This window comes from Leishmania major, chromosome 21 (assembly GCF_000002725.2).
Source record: "Leishmania major strain Friedlin complete genome, chromosome 21".
NCBI classification, from domain to species: domain Eukaryota; phylum Euglenozoa; class Kinetoplastea; order Trypanosomatida; family Trypanosomatidae; genus Leishmania; species Leishmania major.
The window spans coordinates 318,805-337,526 of NC_007262.2; the positions used below are offsets into that span (position 1 = coordinate 318,805).

The following is an 18,722-nucleotide window of genomic DNA, read 5'->3' on the forward strand; positions in this document are numbered from 1 at the left end:
CCCCCCCCCAAAGCAGGGGCCCACAAGACGGAAGCGTGAACGCAGTAACCTTTGCGCAAGTACAAGCTCCTTTCTGCCCTCACCGCCACCCCCTACTTCAACTCCATCGGGGAGTGCATCCGGGTCTCGACGACGACGACGGAGGAGGAGGGGGCAGGGTGACCTCACCACCTCTCTTCCCGTCTTTCCCCAGCACAAACAGCGCACGCGAGCACATAACAGAAGCGTGCGCGCAGTCGCGCCCTCCTCCCGTCCTTTCTCCCATTTTCTCTGTTGTCGTTTCGACGTGGGACGTCCTCTCATCGTCTCCTCTGCCGTCGTGTGCCTGGGGCGGTCGTGCTGCCTTCAGCGCTCGCGCCTCATTTTTTTTGATGCATCGTGCCTTCTTTCCGCTCAACCGGGGGGCGTGGAGTGTGTGGGTCGTTGGCGACGTTGCGCGTTGCTGACTGCTTCTTTTACTCCCTTGCGTTCTGCGTCTTCGTCAGAATCTACTACAGCCTGCATGCTGAACGACCTGCCTCGCTGGCCGCGGTACCGGCCGATCCGCGTGATCGGCCAGGGTGGCTTCGGCACGGTGTACCTCTGCGTGGACACGGAGCCTGCCAGCCCCATGTATGAGCAGGAGGTGGCTGTCAAGGCCGTCTCGCTCGGCGCCCTTTGCGATGAGGAGGTGCTCATGGTTATGTCAGAGGTGTCGCTGTTAAAGAATGTTGGCCACCCGAACATCATCACCTACTACGACTCGTTCCTGTACGATGATGACGAGTCGGCGCTGTCACGGAAGGGAGGCGCCACGCTTGTTCCACAGGCTGATGGCGACGACATCGCTGCAGCTGGGGCAGGCTTTCGATCGCAGTGGCTCTGTCTTGTGACGGAGTACATGGACGGCGGCGACCTTGCTGCCCTGCTGCGGCAGTACAGCGGTCAAGGACTGAGCAGCACCAAAGGTGTATGCGAGGCCACCAGTTTGAGGACACTGGACACGGCCGCCGCAGCGCGCAAGCGGGGCAGGCCTTCAGCTGCTGTAACAGACGGCGCCGCTGCAGGGGCCGATCAAGGGGAGGCGAGTGAGGGAGACTGGGTAAGTCGCAGTCGACTACACCGCCAGCGCCTCGTAACAACTCTCCGCGCCGCACCGCGCCCACCAATGTCGACGTCTGCCACGACAGCGACGAAGGCAACCGTGATGCGGTGGGATGGCCTCAACGCCTCCGCCGACCAGACGTGGATGTCTGACGCCTCCGCGGCGGCGATGCCGACCACCCCGCTCGGAGCCACCGACGTCGAGGCCGCAGATGGGGCGGCTCGCGGCAGTCGCAACGGCATCCAAATGCACACTGCGGCTGCCAGCAATGCCGCCGTTGGCTCTGCTGCCACGGGCGCACCGCACCTCGCCTCCGTGCCGCTCGAGCCCCAGCTCCCGCCTCTGCCGAATCAGCTGTGGGTCGAGTCCTTTCTAATCACAGATATTGCGAAACAGTGCCTCGACGCCTTGGCGTACCTGCATGCCTTGTGCATCGTTCACCGCGACATCAAGCCGTCCAATATTTACCTCTCGAAGCGCGACGGTACCGTCAAGATTGGCGACTTCGGCGTGTCGAAGCTGCTCCAGTCCGCAGAGCCCTTCACGCTGACGTTTGTGGGCACCCCGTTTTACCTCTGCCCTGAGCTGTGCATGGGCGACCCCTACTCCTTCGGTGCCGATATCTGGGCGTTGGGTGTGGTCCTGTACGAGCTCTACTGCCTCAAACTTCCCTTCACCTCCGACAACGTTCTGGCACAGATCTACGTTATCACGGAAGGCAAATATGACACTGCCGCGCTGAGCACGCCACACGCCTTCGCAGAGTCCCAGCAGGCCGTGCTGGAGACGCTCTACGGACCCTCCTTTCTCCGTTCTGAGCGCCTGCTGCACTCCCTTGTGGTGAGCATGGTTGGTAAAATGCTTCAGGTTGATCCGGCAGAGCGGCCCTCAGCCGAGGAGTTGCTAGCGGGTGTGTTCGGCGCCGGCAGCGCGTCGCGGTGCGGCTCGAGCGCAGGTCTTCCGCTTGCCCCGGTGGCGCCGACGCCGGTGCACCGCCCCCGGTCCACCTGTGTGCTAGCCCATGGCTCCGTCTCCACGCCTCCGCAGCGTGGCCCATCCTCACCCGCTGCCGAGCCTGAGGGAGTAGTGGCGGCCACGTCGCAAGCGCCGTCCAATCGTTTAGGTCTTTCAGCAAGTGAGCAGCACGCACGGTGGGCCGGCAGCCTCGTTGCGGCTGCATCCAGTGCGCTTCAGCAGGAGCAAGGGGCATCTCGCGTTTCCCTCACAGCTCCCGGAAGTCGCCGCAGCCGCGAGAGAAGAGACGACGTGGTCAATGACTTCACCGGCGCGCACACCCCTCTCGCTGTCCGCGTGAAGACGTCTGTGGGGGACATACTGCAGGGCATGCCGTCCGCGCAGCGTGCGCGTCTCGGCAGCCGTGCTGCGGCAGAGGAGAGGGATGAAAAGGAGGAGGTCTTGCGGGCCATGCTGCCTGTGACATCGCCAAAGTCGACGCCCTCTTCGGTGCTCTTTCATTCTACCATGGAGGCCGGCGTGGGAAGCAACAGCGCCAACCGACAAACCGCGCTCTCGCCGAGCCTTGCAGGACGAGGACGGGCAGAGGTGTCCGCGTTGTCCGAGAAGCGCAGAGGCAGCACCGCGGGTGCTGAGCCGCCGTCGCTCGAGCTTGCTGAGTACCCGGCTCTGCAGCTTCTCCCTGCGGCGCCGTTCCCGCTGGAGCTGCTCTACGGCAGTCTCGCCAACACCGGCGACTCTGCCGTGAACAGCACAGGCACGACTGGAGAGCAGCGTACCGTAGGCGACAAGGCATCGGTGAGTTCCCCGCTAGGGGTGCAGGCCACACAGCAAGCATCACCACTCTCATCTATGTCGTCAGCTGACAGGCCACCTATTGGGCGCACCCACTGCGACGATGACGATGCGCTGGACCACCCCATCGGTGCGCAGACGCGCAGCGAGATCATGGCGCTGATGGAGAACATTCCGTGGCTTAAGAACGCCGAAGTCTTCTCCGCCATTCCGCTCTCCGCCGGGTGTGACGACGTCATGCTGGTTGAGCGCGCGCATCGCAGCTCCGTGTCTGCAAGCGGCACCGACGGTGCTCTGAGCTCTGCCACCGACAACGCAGCAACCGGCGGCTCCGAGGAGAAAGCAGCGGGTGCTGCGCCGGCGTCGAAGGGCTCGCGCACTGCGCCGCACCAGCGGCAGTCGCAGCTGCCGTCGCCGTTGCGGTCACCGCACAGTCCGGCAACTGGAACGGAAGACATGCAGATGTCCTCGGATCCCCGGCTGCCTGTATGCCGCGCCGGGGTCGTGTCTCCCACGGCCCCCCGCATTGAGGTGAAGACGATCAGCGGGACGACCATCACTATGGGAGACAGCCGCCGCCCTCTTAGCTCGCGATCCCCGTTTCAGCAAGGCTCCGCCGGAGCAGCGGAGATGGCCGAGGCAGAGAGCACACAGTCAGTGTCACAGCGCCGCATCTCAGGCGGGTTCACTGCTGCGAGCCGACAGCCGCCGTGCATCCCAGCTGCCCCGCTCCGCCAACGTGTGTCGGTGACTGCCTTGTCCACGACGGTACTGACGAGCACGCCGACGCCGCCAGCCTCGCGGCCCGACAAGCCGCAGATGGCACAGGATGCCAGTGGTCCTGCGCGTCCGTCGCCGTCGCTGCAACCGAGGGGGAACGCGGACAGGCAGCCGACAGCGGTCACGGCGGCAAGCAAGGGTGCTTCTGCCTCGTACCCGCGGCTGTTCTCATCCTCCAGTCTTGAGCCGACAGTGGGCAATGCCGCCAGTGAGGCGCGGCTGCGCCCCTTTAGCGCTGCCCGAATGCTTGCTACAGCGATGGCATCGGCGAGCGGGGCCGCGCCACCCACCCCCAAGGCGCACTCTCCCGGTCACTGCGAGGGCTACTCCACCACTGAGCTGGAGGCCCTCCTGCAGGCGAAGCTGCTAACACACTGTCAGCGGCGGCAGCGGCAGCTGGGCGCGCAGTGGACGCAGCGTGCAGCACGGGAGGCCGCTAAGGCCGCAACCCGCGCAAAGCTGAAGGCGCTGTATGATGAGGCCTTCGTTTCTCGGCTCGCCCCGGCGTCGTCGGACGCAGCCTACACCGCTACGTACCACTCCGGCGGCACCATAGACGGCCCTTCAGAGGTGCCGGATGAGTTTGTCGCCCACGCCGACGAGCGCTCGAGAGCTGCGAGTGACTCAGGCGATAGCGGCGCTCACTTCCCGGGCGATGACGCCCTGGCGACACCAGTCGCACGCGCACCGACGCAACTGCCCGCGCTAGAGGCGGACGCTTGGGCAAAGGGCGCGCCTGTGGCGGCGCACTCAGCGAAGGAAGTGGCGTCCCCGACACCTCCGCCCGTTCCGTCCTCTCATGGCTCGTCGCTGCCTTTTTCCGTCGACGCCACGGCGCGACAGGCCGAGACAGAGGAGTCGGTGCTGCGAGCTCTCTCCGCTGTCTACCCTCGTCCTGTTGAGATACCAGCGACGACTGTGCCCGGTACTGGGATGCTCATGGACGATGGCGACGACAGCAAGGGCTGGCTAGCGGCGACCCCCTCGGCGCGTCGTATCCGCGAGGCCGCGTCGCTGGCAGTCGCCGTGGAGCATCAGTGCGCTGCCTTTCGCCGTGGCAAGGAACCTGCAAGGTTGCGGGTGGTTCCGCCGTGGCGACCACCGCACGACTCACGTGACGTGCCGGGCCTGTGGGAGACGTCCTCGGCGGAGGAGGAGGCAGATGCGTCAGCACGTGGCCGACTGGGGCGCCCCGCGCCGACACGTGTGCGGGAAGAAGTGCGGTGGCGTTGGAGTGCGCCGCCTTCTGACCTGGATGACACGGCAGGGACGACGTCCGAGGACGAAGAGAGGGGGGCGTTGTTGTCGAGCACCGCTTCCTCATCAGCTGCGTCTTCGATGTCCACGTCGCCGTCGTCGTCATCGGCGTTGTTGGCGTCGACGTCTGGAGCCGATACGCTTGATGCACCAGGGCATCCTTCAAAGACGCCCTCCATTACCGCGGCACCAGGAGCAGATGTGCAGCAGCGCTTACCAAGTCCGAAACTCGTGGGTAGCGGGGGCGAGCTGGGCGGTGGTGTGATTGGCTCGCGGCGCAGCCCTGACGATGCTCATGCTGGCGAGCCGCGTCCATCTTCGCTGCTGGGATCGCCCATGTATGTGGAGCTCGACAGCGTTGACGGTGGCGTCAGGGGTGGACACGCACGCGGCGACGGCATGCACAGGGTGTCTTTGAGTACGTCTAGTCTCGCCGACGCGTCGGCGAAGGCGACAGCGGCAGCGGGTCACGAAAAAGACGAGACGGACTCGGCCTCTGCGAGCAGATTCTCGACTCCATCCTCCACCTCATCGGCATTGCGCTCCTCTGCCAGTCGCAGCTCTGGTGCTTTGGGTCATCCGCACCGCAGCAAGGACGAGGCGCGGCATGACGTGAGCAGCAGCTCACACGATGAGGGCAGCAGCGCCGAAAACAGCAGCAGCGGCAGCAGCTCAGACGATGCGCCATTCTCGGCATCGCAGACGGCATCTTTTTCATTTCACAGCTTTGGTGGCGCCGCATCCTCGACGGACACCGACGGCGACGATGCGGAACCCCGCGCGGCAGCGAAGAGGGCGGAGAGCGACGGCGACGAGGACATGTCGTACACGTATACGGTGCAGCTGGACGCGGTGACGGGGCTGCGCCACTTCGAATACGTGTGCCCCGTGACAGTGGAAGTGGTGGGCGCTTTGCCAGGCGGTTGTCGCGTCGTGTCTGCAGTAGCGGCCTCGCACGCTCTGGACGCCGCCACGGCGGCGTCCTTGTCCGCGACGCAGGTGCCCCCTAGTGAGCATTGCAGCATGAAACAAGGCAATGATGGGCTGGCGACGCGGGTGCTAGCGGCGGAGGCGCCGACGGATGTGTCCGCGACGCCGAGGCCGCACGAGGGCAGCGACGATACGGCAGCCGCCAATGGCGGCATCAGCAGCTGCCTCGGCCAAGACAAGGCATCCCTGTTCGGCGGAGGGTACTATATCATGTGGCAGGAGGACGGTGGCTTCGACGCTGCCGCTGCCTCGCCGCCAACGTCGTCTGCCCCTGCTCCATCCTCGTCGCTGTCGTCGTCGCCGCCGGGCACCGGAGTGACGGTGGGCTTCACGGCCGTGCCAGCAAAGCAGCAGGGACATTTACCGGCAGCGAACGGCATGGCACCACCCGAAGGGTTCCAATCGGCACGAGCGGCTACTCTTCACTCGGCACCCCCTTCGACCACCAACTGGCAGCCCGATGTGACCGTGCGAGTCGCAGCCGCGTCGTCGAGCTGCGGCAAGGACGACAACAACGCTGGCAGCGGTGCCACTGCACACCTTCGCGGGCGCACGGCCTCGCTACACTTGAGCGGAGCACCACTCGCGAGGGTGGCGGCGCCTCTTCGCCCCTCGCACGTGGCGCTAGCGGTGCTTTCCGAGGAAGCTACGGCGAAGGCACACACGCCGTTGACCCGCTCCTCCTTAGCGGATTCCAACCCCACGAAAGTGGACACAGAGGTGCTCCCGGCCTCCAAGAGTGCCTCGACCAACGCCGATGGAAACCCAGCGATGGATTTCCTGTGCGACCGAGCTTGGACACGGGGCCAGACAGCGGCGACCCCCGCGCAGGAGATCGCCGCTGTTATGGAGACGACGTGGTGGGTGCGGGTACCTTCAAGTCCCTCAGCTCCATCGCAGGGGCTGGAGACGCCGCAACAGCAGCACCAACTCGCGGGATCGCCCCAGTACATCCGTCTTCCTCTGTCGCTCGCTCTCCGGCCGCTGCGGCAGCGCACCCGTTTCGTCGGACTCCTGTGGCGTTTGTGGGTGTCTCTGCAGGTCAGTGAGCCGGCGCTGAGTCGGGTGCTTCTTCATCGTCGCGGCGGTGCGCCGTCACCTTCTCCGGGTTGCACGTTTGCCGAGGCTTTCGGAGACTGGGTTACAGGCACCACACCTGCTCGCAATACAGACACGGGTGAATGCACTGAGGAGGATGTCTCACCGCAGTCGTCGAGCGAGGCGAGCAGCAGCCTCCGCCTCGGCCGCACCATCATCACCACCGCGACGACGGGTTCTTCCAGCAACAGCGACACAGCGGCTGATTCGCAGGTGTTGCCGGCGTCAGCTTCTCTTACGGTGCCTTCGCGTTCCTCGCCGCGCAAGTGGGGGCTGTACTACGTGGAGGCGCGCACCTGGTGCGCTGTGCAGCTGCGCACCGACGCGGACTGGGCTGTAGTGCGGCGTAAGGTAGCCGAGATGGGTACAATGCTGCCGTTTGTGCGCCTGTACCTGCTGCTCGAGGAGGCGGAGCGAGCCTCCGAGTAGGCGGCGCGGTCGAGATAAGGCGGGGGGGGCACCATCGCCGATGCCCCTCCACACTACCTCATTTTTTGGATCTACACGTGTGGCCTGTTCATATATTTGCGTGTCTTCGCCAATGTATTTTTACTCACCACAGCCCTTCTGTCTCTCTTTTTCTGTCTGCGCAGATGGCCGCACGCCGCGATCACAACCGACGGACTTCGCCCCCTCCTCTTCCCCTGTTTTTCGTATTGCCAGCGGGTGTGTGACGCCAGCGCTCGTCTTCTCTTCGTTGTCCATCTCTCGCTCTCTGCATCGACGTTCGCTGCCCACCGTCGGTTTCGTGGCCATGTATGTATGTGTGCCCCCCGCACACACACACACACACACACACACACACTTGTCCCTTCTCTGCCTTTTTCCACTCCCACTCCACCTTCCCACCTGTGGCGTGCGCACTTCTCTCGTCAATCTCCTGCTCTCCTTTCTTCCCTCTCTATCTTTCCGTGTCGTCATGCGATCCTGCAACGCCCCACGTCATGTGTGCCGGCCTCGTGTGTGCGTGTTCGCGCCGCACGTCAATGCCTCATTTTTCTCCGTAGTATACCATCACACCGGACCCACGTATCAGCAGAGCTTCATTGTCGATCGGCCTTCTTCTTCCCTCTTCCTCATCCTCTTCATCCTCTCTGTGCACAACACACGCACGCGCCGAGACACAAGACCGTCTTTCCCCCTTGGTTCCTCGTACAGCTGAACAGGTCTATGTGGGCATCGTGGGGATCATCGGTTCCCGCCGCACCGGAGGTGAACGCCCGCACGTACGCGGCCGCGTCGTCATCGCCATCGCTGTCCACATCCTCTTCGGCGATCGTGGCGTCCCCGCAGTGGCGGCTGATCTCGACCATCTCGCAGAAGGCTTCTCGCCAACTTTGCAAGTACCCGGCGCAGTACATCTACGCCTCTGCAGCGGCGGCGCTCGTGCTCACGGTCACCACCACTCTTCTAGCGCGTCACCTCGTACAACGCGGCGAGGACCGCGTGAGGGATGGGCGCCGGATGTCTGCCGCATCGGTGCCGCCACATGGCGCGGCGACCGGTAGCGGCTGTGCGGCCGGCAAGTTAGGGTGTATGGAGGGGGCGAAGACTGCCCCAGCGCGGCGTGGGGCTGAGGACGGTGACGACGACATCGAGTTTGCCGACCTGGCCGAGAGCGCCTTCTTCTCCTACTTGCGTCGAGTCAAAAAGCAAAAGGAGGCACCCCTCTTGGCCGCGCTCACCTACCTCGAGGCAGCGGTCGCAGAGCTGGCGGAGGTGCGGCGGGGGCATGCTTATCACGACAGCTTCGTCGAGGATGAGGGCAGCGAGGGCGGTGAAGGGTGCCATCATAATTCGAGCGATGCCCATGACAGCAGCGTCGATAGTGGGGGAAACGGCAATGATGTTGGTGACAGTGGCGCCGTGGCTGAGGCGCAGGCAAAGGTGCACCGTCTCGCCGTTGTCGCGGATGAGCTCCTGACACAGTGGATCTGCAGCCTGGATGGCGTGCCGGTGCGCCAGAGTGAAGCGCTCAAGCAGCGACGAAAAGCACTGGTACAGGAGGCAGCCGCCCTGACGCGGCGTATCTCGCCGCATCTTCCGGACATCAGGATGTAGGCCCCGCTCTCCTGTTTTCTCTTGGCTCGATACCCTTGCGTGTTGCCAGCGAGGGCGGGAAGGGCATCAGGCACTGCGCTGAACCACCAAGCCGTGCTCAAGTAGGTGCCGCCAACATGTGTGCATGACCAGAGTGTGAGAGACAGTGACGGAGGCGGGTGCAGGGGGATTGTGTCGCTGGTGGAGATGCTTCCTGCACGCGCATGTGCACGCGTCTGTGTAGCGCTGGTGGGCAGGAGAGATGCCTTGCGTAAGGTGGCCAAGCCACCGGATGCTGAGAGATACGCTGCGGGTCGCAACACAGAATTACACACCAGCACACCTCGACACACGCACAGGTGTGCGTTTCGCGGCGGCTGCTTATCGGCACGTTTTCGCTGATCAGTCACGGCCGAATAGGCCGAGGCACCTTACATGTGAGAGGAAGCGGCGTGCCGTGATGGCGGTGGCCCTTTTCCTTTCTCTCGATCCCTCGCCCCTACCCCCTCGATCCTCCCCTCCCTACCACCACCACCACCATCACCACCACCACCACCATCACACGTGACCACCCAAGGCGTGTTTTCAAGCAACAAACATGATCCTCGGTGTGTGGCCGACAGCTGAAGGTTGGGATCGCGGGGTGGGGGGTGGTGGTGGTGGTGGGGAAATTGGGAGGAGGGAGGAATGCGAGAGCGGCACACGTGTCAGAGGAGCGCATGAGGACGTGTGCCTCCCCTCCCCCGTGCCGCTGCCGCCTTTTGCTGCGTTGACCGGCCCCTTTTCGTGTTCGTCGCGCTGCGGGTACGGACCTGATCATGCGGATGCGGCGACGTTGACATGACACTGGCACATGCACACACACATCTGCCTGTTCCCCTTCTCCCCCTCTTTTCTTCCCTCAGCGTCTTCCAGCGCATGTAAATCGACGCCCACATACACATGTGGGCCTGTGCGTTTCTACAGCTCTGTGTCTTCAGTCCTTCCTTTGCCATCTCTGCTGCTTTCTCCCCCACACGCGTGCGTGAAAGTGTGCGTGTGTGTGTGTGCAATGCGCAGCGCATCAAAGCCGTTGCACGTGATACCAACCGCGACACGCAGTCACACTCGAGGAAGAAGAACGAAGCAAGTACGATTCCGGCGTGGACGTGTGTTCAGTCAGTTGACATCTCCATCGCTCTCTCGGCGGCATCCACCCGATCCGCCCACAGAAGTAGATATACACAGAGCTCTCATTCGATAGAACCTGTCTCTTCCCTTAGTGCACACATGCACACACACACACACACACACGGGGCAGAGAAAGCGAAGAGTACATTGGCGAGACTGTCGCCCAGCCTCCCCTCCCCTCTCCCTCCTCCGCTGACGGACGTGTGGTGGCACACCGTTGCCACTTCTCCGCGTGCCCATACTTCTCTTACCTCTTTTTTTTCCAAATTTGCGCTAAGGCCGACGCCGCTTGCTTATGGGGAACAGCAGCAGCCGCAGCGGCAGCTCGCTGTCGCACACCGCCGTCGGTGGCAGCAGCCACCGTCGACGCAGCCGCGACTCACAGGTGAGGGAGAGGCCAGCCTTGAGGCCTCTATCCGCAGGTGAAAACGTATCGGCCGTAACGAGTGCCACTGCGGCGAGTTCTCGCGTCGCGGCTTCTTCCCTCTTGGCAGGTAGTGCTTCGCCAACGCGCGGGCAGCACAGAGACGCCGCGGCAGAGGCCTTGACGGCGTCGGCCGGGACGCAGGACAATCACCTCGTCAGCCCCGTCTCCTCAACGCACCAGCACGGGCTGCTCTCTCTCTCGTCGCTGCCGACCAAGGGCGTCGTGCCTTCACCGGCGCGTGCGACTGCTGCTGCCGTCACGGTGTCTCAGCACTCCATAGGCGAAAGGGGACACCCACTAAGAGACTCCCGAGGAAGAGACAGGTCATGTGATGCAGAGTTGTCGCTGCAGCAGCGCCACCACCAGCAGCAGCGGAACAAGGACTTCGACTTGGCTGTGATCGACGCCCCAAACTCTTGTCAAGCACACGGAGATGACGAAAACGCCAACGGTGGCGCTGCTCGGAGAGGGTCAGTGGTGAGTGTGCATCGCGCACGCTCATCTTCGACGCTACAGGCGGCAACCGATTCTGCGGCACCACTGCCGCTCACAACTCTGCTGAGTCTGGAAGATACCCACCTCGCCGCTACCAAGGTAAGCACGGCGCCGACTCCAGCCGGCGGTCACACGCGAGGGACCGTGTCCATGAAGCGCGGGGGCGACACCGAGGTCAACATGAACGAGCACAACACTGACTCCTCGCAAGTCTGCCGCGCCGTTTCGCCGTCAACTTTGATTCGGGAGAGTAGGTTGCCGCTTGGGTCTCCGGCCTTCTCATGCCCGCCGTCGACGGCGGCGTCACCGCCGCCTGTGGGCCGGGCAGCCCGTTCCACCAACGTGCCGTGTCATCCGTCGTCGACGACGACGAGCACCGCCACGCCTCAGCAGCCAGACGAGCCTCTCAACTTGGGCGTCAAGGGTGCCGTTGGCCGCGGCAGCTGCAACAGTAAGTCTGACCTCAAGTCCAAGCCTGAGGGCGCAGGCGATGGTCGCAGTGAACGCGGCGGCTTCTGGCGTAGGCAGTCACGCAATCTCTTATTTCGCAAGCTCCTCTCTCGGTCTGGCTCTCGTGCAGAGCGGCCGTCGTTGCCGTCCCGCCCCACGGCGGCCGAAGACGGAGGCAGCGCACGAGGCACCACAGCGGAGTTCACTGCTGAGGAAGGTTCGTTCTGCCGCAGCGACATCACGACAAAGGCTGTGTACCAGCGCACCTCGCCTGCGCAGCGTGCCCATGACGTGCGGTCAACTGCATCTGCAGCGGTGGCCACGCAACCAAGATCCTCTTCACCATCGTCGCCGTTCCCCGCCGTCGCCGCCGCGGCGACGGGAACTGGGCTTGCTGTGTCGAGGCCACTGACCTCGTCGATGACGGCGCAGAGGGTTTCCGCGTTTCAGTCCCCGGCTGCCGGGGGACATTCAGTTGGGCGTACAACGGTCGCCCCGAGGGTGGACGATGCGCGCAGCCCCAGGAGTGGCTCGAGGAGCCCTCGCTGTGCTGACGACGTGTCGGGACCGAAGCCGAGTGGGGAGAAGTGCCACGAAGCACTGCCGCGAGGTCTTCCAGTTTCCAAAGGAACACCGCACTTTCTCCAGGTGGTACCAGGAGAACAAGTGGGGCGTCAGGACAGCAAGGAGAGCGACTCGACAACGCCGACGGCTTCTTTCGCAGAAGCGGTTTGGGGCACGCGGCGAGCCGCCACGCCAGCAACCTCTAAGACGGCCACCGACAACACAAGCCTCTTCTCCGACGATGACCACGATAATGACCACGACAGCGACTGTCTCACCGCCGCCGCATCGCCATCGTCGGTATACTACTCGCTTCACCAGCAGCCGCGGCAACTGAAGGCTCCCGGCGTCCTTGGTGCCGGCTCATCATCCATCACTACTGTGACGGACACGACGGCGCGAGTATCGCCACGGTCGCCTTTCGTCTCACCTCTCACAGCCGTCGCAGCGGCAGAGAGCGGCGGTTCAGCTGCCGCGGCGGCGTTTTCGTCTTCGGCAGCCACGGCCGATGCGTGTTTGAGAGGCCGCCGGTCGGTGAGTCAGTCTGCTATCATCGCGGCGTGGAATCGACTGGGCGCCCGCACAGGCGCCCCTGTGAGTGGCGTTGGCGCGGGCGGAGGCCATCACGGCGGGGTTGAGAGCCCCGAGCCATCGGCAGAGGCGCTGCAGATGTCGTCCGTGCCGGGAAAGTCACTTGCCGTTGCCGGCGATAGTATTGGTGGCGATGATGAGTTGGCAACCTCGGCAGTACCTGCGAGCAGGGACACTCAGCTCGCTCGGGTGCCGACTGCTGCGGCAGCTGAGGTGGCAACAGACGAAGCACCGTCTTTCCGTCATCAGTGCACCGTCGCCGGCCATCAGGAAGCAGGCAACCGCGGCTCCTCGCGCCGCTCTTGCGCCGGCGTCGCTTCCGTGCTGCCGATTCGGGGCCGCTCCGTCACAACGCGTCAGCGGGAACCACCTCCGCCTTTCTCTCCTTCGCCGGAGAACAGCGAGCCCAGCGATGCCGTGCCCCAGCCGCTCTCTGCCCTCGGTCAGCTCTCCATCCGTGAAGGCGCACCCGCGGCGGGCCATCCTGCATCACCGCCCGCGCCCACTAAGGCCGTGAATGACATCGCTCATGGTTGGGTGGTAGCACCGCCGCAGGAGCTACATCGGCCGCCAAGGGTGCGAATAAAGTACAAGGAGGAGGCGCCCTCCGCGAGCAGGGCATCGCCTCTCACGCGTGAGCTCCCTGCCAGCTTGCACACCTCCACCGCGACTTCAACTGCCATCGCGACGCAGTGGCCGTCGTCACAAGAGAGTCGGGGGAGCGATACCAGCCTATCGACTGCGCAGTCGCTACAGGTGGGCATCCTTGTCCCCGTAAACGTCGAGGATAGAAGAAGTGGCGGGGGCTTGGTGGAGGAGCGGGAGCGTCTGTTGGCGCACCGCACGACGGCATACGACGAGGAAATGATGTCCGAAACAGCCACGACCGTCGACGCGGATGAGGAGGATCGAGCTAACGAGGAAGGTGGTGCGGCGGAGAGGCACGCCGCGCCACGAAGTCCTCAGTCGCTCGCTCAGCACCAACTCCAGCGGCAGCCAATCGAGGCGCTCCCGCACCGGGCATCCACCCCTAGGTTCACAACAACGCGCACTACCGTGGCTGCCAACAGTGCTGCGCCTGACCTGCTGTCGGCTCATTACAACGACCAACAGCACTACTCTCCGCCGCATCGCATGACGAGCGGCACCTTCTTCGCACCGAGCACGAGCGGGGCAGCTGCGTGTGGTGCCATTTTATGGGTGCACAGCAGCCCTTCCTCGCCGCGATCGTGCAACACAAGCGACTCGCGTCTGGAGGCGGCGAGAGGCGCACAGAACGTAGAGGACGAGGAGGACAGCATCGAAGAGGTCGGCCTGAGGCGCACGCGCGATAGCGCGGATGCGCGCCGTCGATTGCACAGGTCCGGGGATGAACATGCGAAGCGCTTCGTCGGGCTCGATGTGAGCCCCTTCAACCGGAACTACTCGTCTCCTTCAGTATTCGCTCCTCGACGCGACTCCACCGGCTTCAACGCTATGGCGGCCGCTACTCGCGGCGGCGGCGGGACACAGCGGGCGGCTCTGGTGCGCAGCAACAGCTACCAGCCGCTGTCTCGGCGCTCGCAGCTAGAGCCGACGCACAATACATCGCTCTTGTCCTCGACAGCGCGGGCTATGCCGCGGTGGAGAGAGCGGTGGACCCCGACGCCGCAGCCGACCTCGCCACTTTCTTGGAGTGCCGCGGGAGATGACATCGGCGGCACCGCCAGTGGACTCCTGTCCACCCCGCGAGGTCGGCGAGGACTAACCTCGCAGGGAGCGCCTCCACTTGCACGCCAACCAAGTGCGCATCTCCATTATCCACTGCCGCCTCCGATCTCGGCGGTGTTGTCACACGTGCCACAATATCTTCGGCGCGAGATCTCTGGCAGCCTGGGCAGCGTGCGGTGGCAGGAGGTGAGTCTGCACACCAGTGGTGGGCGAGCCTCACCGAACCTTGGCTTTGCCGGTAGCAGCAGAGACAACGACGACACGCCGCCGCACTGCGATGCTCTGGGCGACGACGAGGAGGATCTCGACGCCGTGGTAAACGAGGATGACGGTGAGGACGGCGGCGACGATGGGGCGCAGCGGCGCCAAGGCTGCCCGGTCAGTGGCGCGGTCGGTGAAGACACCGGAGACGACGGTAATGACACCTTTCTCTGCTTGGAGAGCAGCGAGGCGCCGACGTCGGGCATGGCGACGTTGCAGACATGGCATCGCGACGACGCCGACGACGACGATGAGGAGGACGACAAAGGCGATACCAGCGAGAACGGCGCAGGGAGCTGCAGCAACGGTGAAGTTTGCAGTGACGGCAGGCACTGTCTGCGGTTGCCGCAGCGTCACCGCTGCCGCCGACCCGTGACTCTGCCTTCGGCGAGCACGCAGCTACCCACGCTGCAGCCGCAGGAGTCGTGCAACGTTGGCGGTGCGTCTCGCGAGTTTGATCCCTCGACGCCGTCCGAGCAGGGCATCTCGCCGTCTCGCACCGGCACGCGGACCTTTGGCGACGCCATCGTCCGCCTCCCACAGACTCGCTACGAGCCGCCGATGCCGTCGAATAGAAACACGTTCACAGCCTTCGTGCACTTGTCGGACATCTCCTCTTCGCAGCTGCTCGCCACGGCAGCGGCGGGGTTTCAGTGCGGCCCCGATGCGCACCTCCGCGGTGTATCCACAAGGGTGCACGGCGATGAGGCGGCGGCGGCGACGTCGGAGGACGCTGGTGACGCTGTTCGCCGAGCGGGGCCCCACGCGCACACGCCAGCCACCGCCGCCACGCTAATCCTGAACAACTACGCCTTGCGAGGGGCGCACCTCGCCGACGGCGCTGGTGTCGGGACACACGTTGTGGATGCGACGGGCGGCGCGCTGCCTATTAGTCCGCTCAACTCTTCTTTGGGCACCGCCCCGACGGACCACATCTCGCGAGCCGACACACCTGCGCTGGTGGCAGTCCACGGCGCCGTGGCCAGGCGAACCTCGCAAGGCGCAGAGGCCGAAGCGGCGAGCACAAGGTCTGAGTCGCCCGGCTCGCTCTCCTGCGGTACACCGCCGAAGTTGAGACGCCTCACAAAGGCCCCGCAGGGGCTGAATCACGCTGCTGCCGCCATCGCCGCCGCGGCGGTCGGCTTGGATGGGAGCAGTGGTGGCTTTGATGGTGACAACGATGCAGGCAGCGACGACCTGTCAGTGCCAGCGGCGCAGCCGGGAGCCACGTCGCCGCGAACATCGTGGAGCCTGGAGTCGAGAGCCAGTGCCGCCCCCGTGTCTGAGGGGGAGCGGCATGCGTTGTCGGACGAGGAGAGGCCGTGGCTTGACGTCTTTGGGCACTCGACACCTTTGCTCGACAGCGTGGCCGACGCGGCGGTCGCGGTGGACGCTCTCGCCACTGTGGACGGCCACTTACCGCAGTCGGCTCCGCTTTCCGCATCGCAGCCGCTGCCGTGGTGGAATCGCCACCGCCACACCACCCGATCGGAGGGCAGTGGCACGCTGGACTTCAGCCAGCGTGGGGGCGAGAGCGGCAACGGCGGTGGCGGACACTCGCCCTGCAGCTCACTCTCCGTCAACAGTGCTCTTGCTGTTGTGCCGGGTGGCCGCGCCGCGTCTCCGGCTTCTCCGGCAACCTCCACCGGCTCTGTGGCCATCACTGGGTCGCCTCTGGGCCACACATTGCATCCAGGCGGCGGCGCAGTGGCGTCAGTTTCGTTCCGGACGAGTGGTGGCAGGGTGCGACGTGAGGCGCAGTATCCCACGATACCTGCAAATGGTTGCCGCTCGAGTGCCTTCAGCAGCAGCAGCGGCAGCACCAACAGCAACGGGGGAGATGCAGCCCACAGTGGTGCTGCTAGCGCTGCATTACGTCATAAGCCGAATGGCGAGGTGCTCGTCATGCAGGGGCGCTCATGCGACGCGGGCGACAGCAGCAGCGCAAAGAGGGTGGCGGGGGAGGAAGGCATCGCGCAGGCCGGCGCTGCACCTTTGGCAGAGCGCATGCGCCACGACCACGCCGGCCTACGCGATGCGTGTATGCAGACATGGAAGCGGCATCCGTGGATGCCTGTCTTCCCCAGCTCTTCTCGCAGCGCGACGATGGCATTGGCAGCCGAAACGGCGCGCGCCGAGTTCGACAGCAAAGGCGTGCTTGACATGACGGCGCCGGCCCACGCGATGACCAGCATCACAGTGGTGCCGTCCACGCTGTCCTTTATAGAGGCAGAGGTGCAATCCCTATGTAATGCATCGCCACTTGCCCTCGCCATTGCCGCTGCATCCGGTGGATCGTATTGTGGCGAAGGAGAGTCGACATCCGACAAGGAGGCGCTGGACGACGGAGTTGACGGTGACGAGAGATCGGACGTGGACGTTCCCGCTCCTCTGTCGCTTGGCGTGCAGGCACATCACAGCCGCATAGCCAGCAGCGTGAGCAACACCATCGCCGCTCCCACAAACACTGCTGTAACCGCTGCGCTGGACGGTTTTAGGGAGGCTGAGACGTATGCTCGCACCTGCGTCGAGGAGAGCGCTACTGACGCGCGGGGTGCGGGGGTGTCGGTGCGGGATACGCTCCCGACGCAGCACAGGCAGCCGCTTCTGCGGCAGCAGTGCTCTTCCACCACGGCTCCGTTTGTGTTGACCTCTGCCCTGCCTGGAATGGGCATGATGGCGAGCTGGGCTTCTGAAACCATTGACGGCTTTGCCGGGGGAGCCGGCCCGGGCTCTGGCTGCTGCAGCGGCAGTGGAAATGTGGCTTCAATATCGACCGCCCTTACGACCGCGACCTCCCTCGCCGTCTTGACCTCGCGGGTGTCGTGTGACAGCTTGGTGTCGCCGTCACAGACGTCTGAGCTCGCGCTTATGCCGCGGCGCAGCGGCGACGCAGCGGACGGAAATGGCGGCACTGGCACTGGCACTGGCCCGGGCCCTCTTCTCATGGATGAGCGTGTCTCTGGTGTGGAGGCGGCTGACTCGAGCGCAGTCACCGGTGCACATGCTGCTGAGGACGGAGACGCTCATTACGGACGTGCTGCCACCCACACAGACGCCGGCTTGGAGGTGGAGCACGAGTTGCCGCACCCACCACTCGCCACGAAGCTCATATACTCCCACTTCATGGCAGCGCCTCATGCCACATTGCACCGCAGTGTCGACACCCGCTCCGCGGGTTTCACTGTGGGAGTGGACCAGCGCGATACCGGCCTTGGCGAGCAGATACCCCTCACGATGCCACAAAACTCGCCTACGCCATCCCAGCCGACAGCGTCTTGCACAGCGGGCCCTCCAGGGTCACCAAACCACGTGTTTGCCTGCTCGCCGCTGCTCCTGGACGAAGAGGCTTCTGTAGACACGCGCGCAGCAAGTCGAGCCCAGGCGCGTCCCGACCATCACTACGGGCTTGTAGTGGCACCCTTGCCGCATCACGAAGGCTCGACTCCACGCGTGTGCGCCCAGTCGCGCTCGCAGCGCCAACACCGCGGCCCCAGTATCGGTCAGATTGTGTGCCGTTGGTGTGGAGAACCATATACAAGCGCAGCTGCATGCCTCGCCGCGCTGCGACCACACAGCGTGCTCCGCAAAGAGCGGCGCATAGAGAAGGCGGCGAAGCGCACGGCACAGACGCTCTTGCGCGAGGGCCGAGTCACAGAGGCGGTGGCACTGCTAAAGAGCGCTGGTGTATATGTGCAATAAGCAGGGCTTCCACGGCGCGCACCACAGCGCTTCACCGCGCTCTCTCTCCCTCTCTCTCTCTCTCTGTGTGTGTGTGTGTGTGTGTGTGTGTGTGCGACGTCGTACTCGCATTCTCGGCGAGAGATGCCATCATGCATCATCGCCAATCTGGAAGCTCTACATGACTGTGGCAGCCTCAGAGTCCCCCTTCAAGGACGCTGTGGCTCACAAGAGCGTTTTGTGTATTGTGTGCCGGCCCTTCATCGGCATTTGAGTGTGTGCGTGTCCGCCGCTCTTGATCTTTGGTGTCTCACTCTGCTGCTGCTGCTGCTGCGCTCCCCCGACTTCTCTTTC

General features: G+C 64.4%; 3 protein-coding genes across 3 annotated transcripts; all 3 read left to right on the forward strand.

Annotated features, from left to right (window-relative positions):
- Positions 1-502: 502 nt before the first annotated feature.
- On the forward strand, positions 503-7,408 carry LMJF_21_0853 (conserved hypothetical protein; the record flags this gene model as incomplete). The annotated part of the gene is made up of 1 exon (XM_001682975.1): positions 503-7,408. One exon carries the CDS (start codon positions 503-505, stop codon positions 7,406-7,408), a length of 6,906 nt encoding a protein of 2,301 aa, XP_001683027.1.
- Positions 7,409-8,149: 741 nt separating this feature from the next.
- Positions 8,150-9,040, forward strand: LMJF_21_0855 (conserved hypothetical protein; the record flags this gene model as incomplete). The annotated part of the gene is made up of 1 exon (XM_001682976.1): positions 8,150-9,040. The coding sequence occupies one exon, from the start codon at positions 8,150-8,152 to the stop codon at positions 9,038-9,040; it is 891 nt and encodes a 296-aa protein (XP_001683028.1).
- Positions 9,041-10,484: 1,444 nt separating this feature from the next.
- On the forward strand, positions 10,485-18,389 carry LMJF_21_0861 (hypothetical protein; the record flags this gene model as incomplete). Its single annotated transcript, XM_001682977.1, has 1 exon — positions 10,485-18,389. One exon carries the CDS (start codon positions 10,485-10,487, stop codon positions 18,387-18,389), a length of 7,905 nt encoding a protein of 2,634 aa, XP_001683029.1.
- Between the last annotated feature and the right edge of the window lie 333 nt (positions 18,390-18,722).